This window comes from Quercus robur, chromosome 3 (genome assembly GCF_932294415.1).
Source record: "Quercus robur chromosome 3, dhQueRobu3.1, whole genome shotgun sequence".
NCBI lineage: Eukaryota > Viridiplantae > Streptophyta > Magnoliopsida > Fagales > Fagaceae > Quercus > Quercus robur.
The window spans coordinates 7199366-7203363 of record NC_065536.1 but is presented as its reverse complement, the minus strand read 5'-3'; the positions used below and the strand labels follow the sequence as shown (position 1 = coordinate 7203363).

General features: G+C 46.1%; 1 protein-coding gene across 1 annotated transcript; it reads left to right on the top strand.

The window, feature by feature from the left end:
• Positions 1–756: 756 nt before the first annotated feature.
• LOC126719157 (uncharacterized) lies at positions 757–1977 on the top strand. Its single transcript, XM_050421742.1, has one exon. It carries the CDS (start codon positions 757–759, stop codon positions 1975–1977), a length of 1221 nt encoding a protein of 406 aa, XP_050277699.1.
• The last annotated feature ends 2021 nt before the right edge of the window (positions 1978–3998 follow it).

The window sequence follows — 3998 nt, the reverse complement described above, 5'->3', positions numbered from 1 at the left end:
AAGTGGCTGGCCAATACAGTTGTGGTGAAGAAGAAGAGTGGGAAATGGCAAGTCTGCGTGGACTTTGTGGACCTGAATAAGGCCTGCCCGAAGGATCCTTTTCTTATGCCTCGGATAGATCGATTGGTGGATTCAATCATGGGACACCCTCGAATGAACTTCTTAGACGCCTTTCAAGGATACCATCAAATACCCTTGGCCGCCGACGACCAAGAAAAGACGGCTTTTGTCACCCCCATTGGAAACTACTACTATAAGGTGATGCCTTTTGGCTTGAAGAACGCCGAGTCCACCTACTAGAGGATGATGACCAGGATGTTTGAACTGCAGATGAGCAAGAACATTGAAGTCTATATAGACGACATGGTGGTAAAGAGTAAGTTGGTGTCCGAGCACTTGAGGGACCTCGGCGATATCTTTGAAATCCTGAGAAAATACAAGCTATGCCTGAACGCGTCTAAATGTTCGTTCAGAGTGGGATCAAGGAAACTCTTAGGTTATATGGTGATCCACAGAGGTATTGAAGTCAGTCCCGACCAGATTAGAGCTATCCACAGCATGCAGCCTCCTCGGAACCCCAAGGAGGTCCAAAAGCTCACCGGCATGATTGCCGCCTTGAACCGTTTTATCTCTCGTTTGACGGATAGGTGTAGGCCTTTTTTTCTCTTATTAAAATAGTGGAAAGGGTTCGAGTGGATTGAAGAATGCGTCTTTGCCTTCCAGCAGCTCAAAGAGTATCTGTCTCGACCACTAATCATGTCCAGTCCTGAAGTCGATGAGGTTTTATTTGCCTACATTACCGTGGCCCCTCACGTAGTGAGCCTGGTGCTGATCCGGATGGACAATGGCATACAACGACCTGTCTACTACATGAGCAAGTCGTTGCATGAGGCAGAGATCTGTTACCTACCCCTAGAAAAGGCCATCCTGGCGATCGTACAAGCCACGCGAAAACTCCCCCACTATTTCCAGGCACACACAGTTGTTGTGTTAACCCAACTCCCGCTCAGGTCAATACTCCGAAATGTCGATTACACAGGGAAAGTAGCTAAGTGGGGGACCATTCTTGGCGCCTTCGACATTAGATACATGCCTCACAGCGTTGTGAAGGGCCAAGTCCTCGCGGATCTGGTAGCTGAGTTTGCTAAACCCTCACTAGAAGAAGGGGGAGGGATACCAAGCACGAACGAAAAATTGGTCAGCACAGTCTCTCAGCAAGGGCCCACCTGTTGGAAAGCATATGTTGACGGCGTAGCAAATCAAAGGGGCTTTAGGGTGGGGCTCATCCTGATTTCCCTCGAGGGGATTACTATCGAGAAATCACTAAGACTGGGCTTTTCGACCATGAATAAGGAGGCAGAATATGAGGCCCTGTTGGAAGAAATGTCCATGGTCGAGAAACTAGGCGGGAAATCCATAAACATGTTCTCGGACTCAAGACTTATTTTAGGACAAGTAAATGGGGAATTGGAGGCAAGGGATGAAAAAATGCAAGAGTACCTGGTCCAAGCTAAGCGCTTGCGTGTGCGTTTTAACTATTTTAGCCTAATGCATGTATCCAGGAATGGAAACACCCATGCCGATTCTCTTGCCACGCTAGCCACCTCCTCGGCGCAATGCCTACCTCGAGTTATACTCGTGGAAGATCTACACAGACCCTTGGTGGTGAAGGCCGAGTTGATGCATGTTTGCAGCGTCAGGGCAGGGCCTAGCTGGATGGATCCTTTGATACTATTTTTAAAGGAAGACGTCTTACCCAAAGAGAAGAGTGAGGCCGACAAGATTAGAAGGAAGGCTCCTCAATTCTGGCTGTCCGAGGACTTGAAATTGTATAAACGCTCATTTTCAGGATCGTATTTGCTATGCGTACACCCTGATGCCACAAAACTTATCTTAGAGGAATTGTATGAAAGAATTTGTGGGAGCTATACAGGGGGTAGGTCCTTGTCCCATAGAGCCATAACCCAAGGTTACTAGTGGCCGAGCATGCAGAAAGAGGCGCACAAATACGTGAAGAAGTGCGACCAATGCTAGAGGTTCGCCCTAAATATACATCAACCGGATGGGACCCTTAATCCGCTGTCCAACCCTTGGTCGTTCGTGTAGTGGGGCCTGGATATCCTAGAACCATTTCCTAAAGCAGTGGGGAACAAAAGATTCCTTCTCGTCGGTACTGATTATTTCACAAAATCGGTCGAAGCCGAGCCACTGGCAAACATTAGAGACGTAGATGCCAAGAAATTGATTTGGAAGAACATCGTCACCAAGTTCGGAGTCCCTCACACCCTAATCTTGGACAACAGTCTCCAGTTCGATAGTAAAGCCTTCAGAAAGTATTGCAGCGAGTTAGGAATTACGAATAGATACTCCATACTAGCTTACCCACAGGGGAATGGGCAGGCCGAAGCCATTAACAAGGTCATCGTAAATGGGCTAAAGAAGAGGTTAGATGATGCGAAGGGGAGATGGGTGGAAGAACTGCATCATGTCTTATGAACGTACCGTACCATGCCGTGCAGATCCATAGGGGAGACCCCCTTTTCGATGACCTATGGAGCCGAGGCCGTCATCCCCCTAGAAACAAATTTCCCAATGCTGAAGACCAGCACATTTTGTCCTAATGTCAACAACGAGCTGCTGGAAAAAAGCTTAGACCTCATTGAGGAAAGAAGGGAAAAAGCAATGGTCCAACTTGCCTATTACCAACACAAACTTAAGCAAGGTTATGACGCCAAGGTGAAACTAAGGCCACTAGTACATGGGGATCTGGTATTAAGAAAAGTTCTGGGCACTGCAAAAAATCCTACGTGGGGAAAGCTCAGACCAAATTGGGAAGGGTCATATTGTATCACCTCGGTGGCCGGCATAGGGGCCTACTTTTTAGAAGATTTGGATGAGCATGTAGTGCCACGTCCTTGGAATGTAAATAACCTGAAAAGGTATTATTATTAATGAAAGTTCGTACTCTTGGTATTACCCACCATGCATTTTTATTCAAGAATTAAACAGAACCCAAGTCCTGCGTAGCTCCTCGGACCACAAGCTTGGGGGAAATTAGCCATTACACAGTTTTTATCTAAGTGTCAAATAGAACCCAAGTCCCGCGTGACTCCTCAGACCGCAGGCTTGGAGGAAATTAACCACTACGCAGTTTTTATCTAAGTGTTAAACAGAACCCAAGTCCTGCGTGGCTCCTCAGACCACAGGCTTAGGGGAAATTAACAACTATGCAATTTTTATCTAAGTGTTAAACATAACCCAAGTCCTGCATAGTTCCTCGAACCACAGGCTTGGGGGAAATTAGTCACTACGCAGTTTTTATCTAAGTGTTAAACAGAACCCAAGTCCTTCGTGGCTCCTCGGACCACAAGCTTGGGAGAAATTAACCACTACGCAGTTTTTATTTAAATGTTAAACAAAACCCAAGTCATGCGTGACTCCTCGGACCACAGCCTTGGGGGAAATTAACCACTACGCAGTTTTTATCTAAGTGTTAAACAGAACCCAAGTCCTGTGTGGCTCCTCGGACCACAGGCTTGGGGGAAATTAATCGTTGTGTCATTTTATCTAAGTGTTAAACAGAACCCAAGTCCTGCGTGGCTCCTCGGACCACAGGCTTGGGGAAAATTAACCACTACGCAGTTTTATCTAAGTGTTAAACAGAACTCAAGTCCTGCGTGGCTCCTCGGACCACAGGCTTGGGGGAAATTAATCACTATGTCATTTAACTAAGTGCTAAACAGAACCCAAATCCTGCGTGGCACCTCGAACCACGGGCTTGGGGGAAATTAGTCACTATCCTCTCATTCATACTTAGCCGTATTACTTAAACTACGAGTAATGGGTTATCCTTGGAGGTCTAGTAACACAGTCAAAATTCATTCACAATGAAGACAAAAATGGAAACAGTAAAATGAAGTTCAAAGAAGAAATTATATCATTCATTAAGCTCCGAGATGCATCATCTTACAAACTGAAAGTTCAAAAACGTGTATAAA

Coding starts and splice junctions, on each gene's coding strand:
- LOC126719157 (XM_050421742.1), top strand. CDS start 757: ATGTCCAGTCCTGAAGTCGATGAGGTTTTATTTGCCTACATTACCGTG.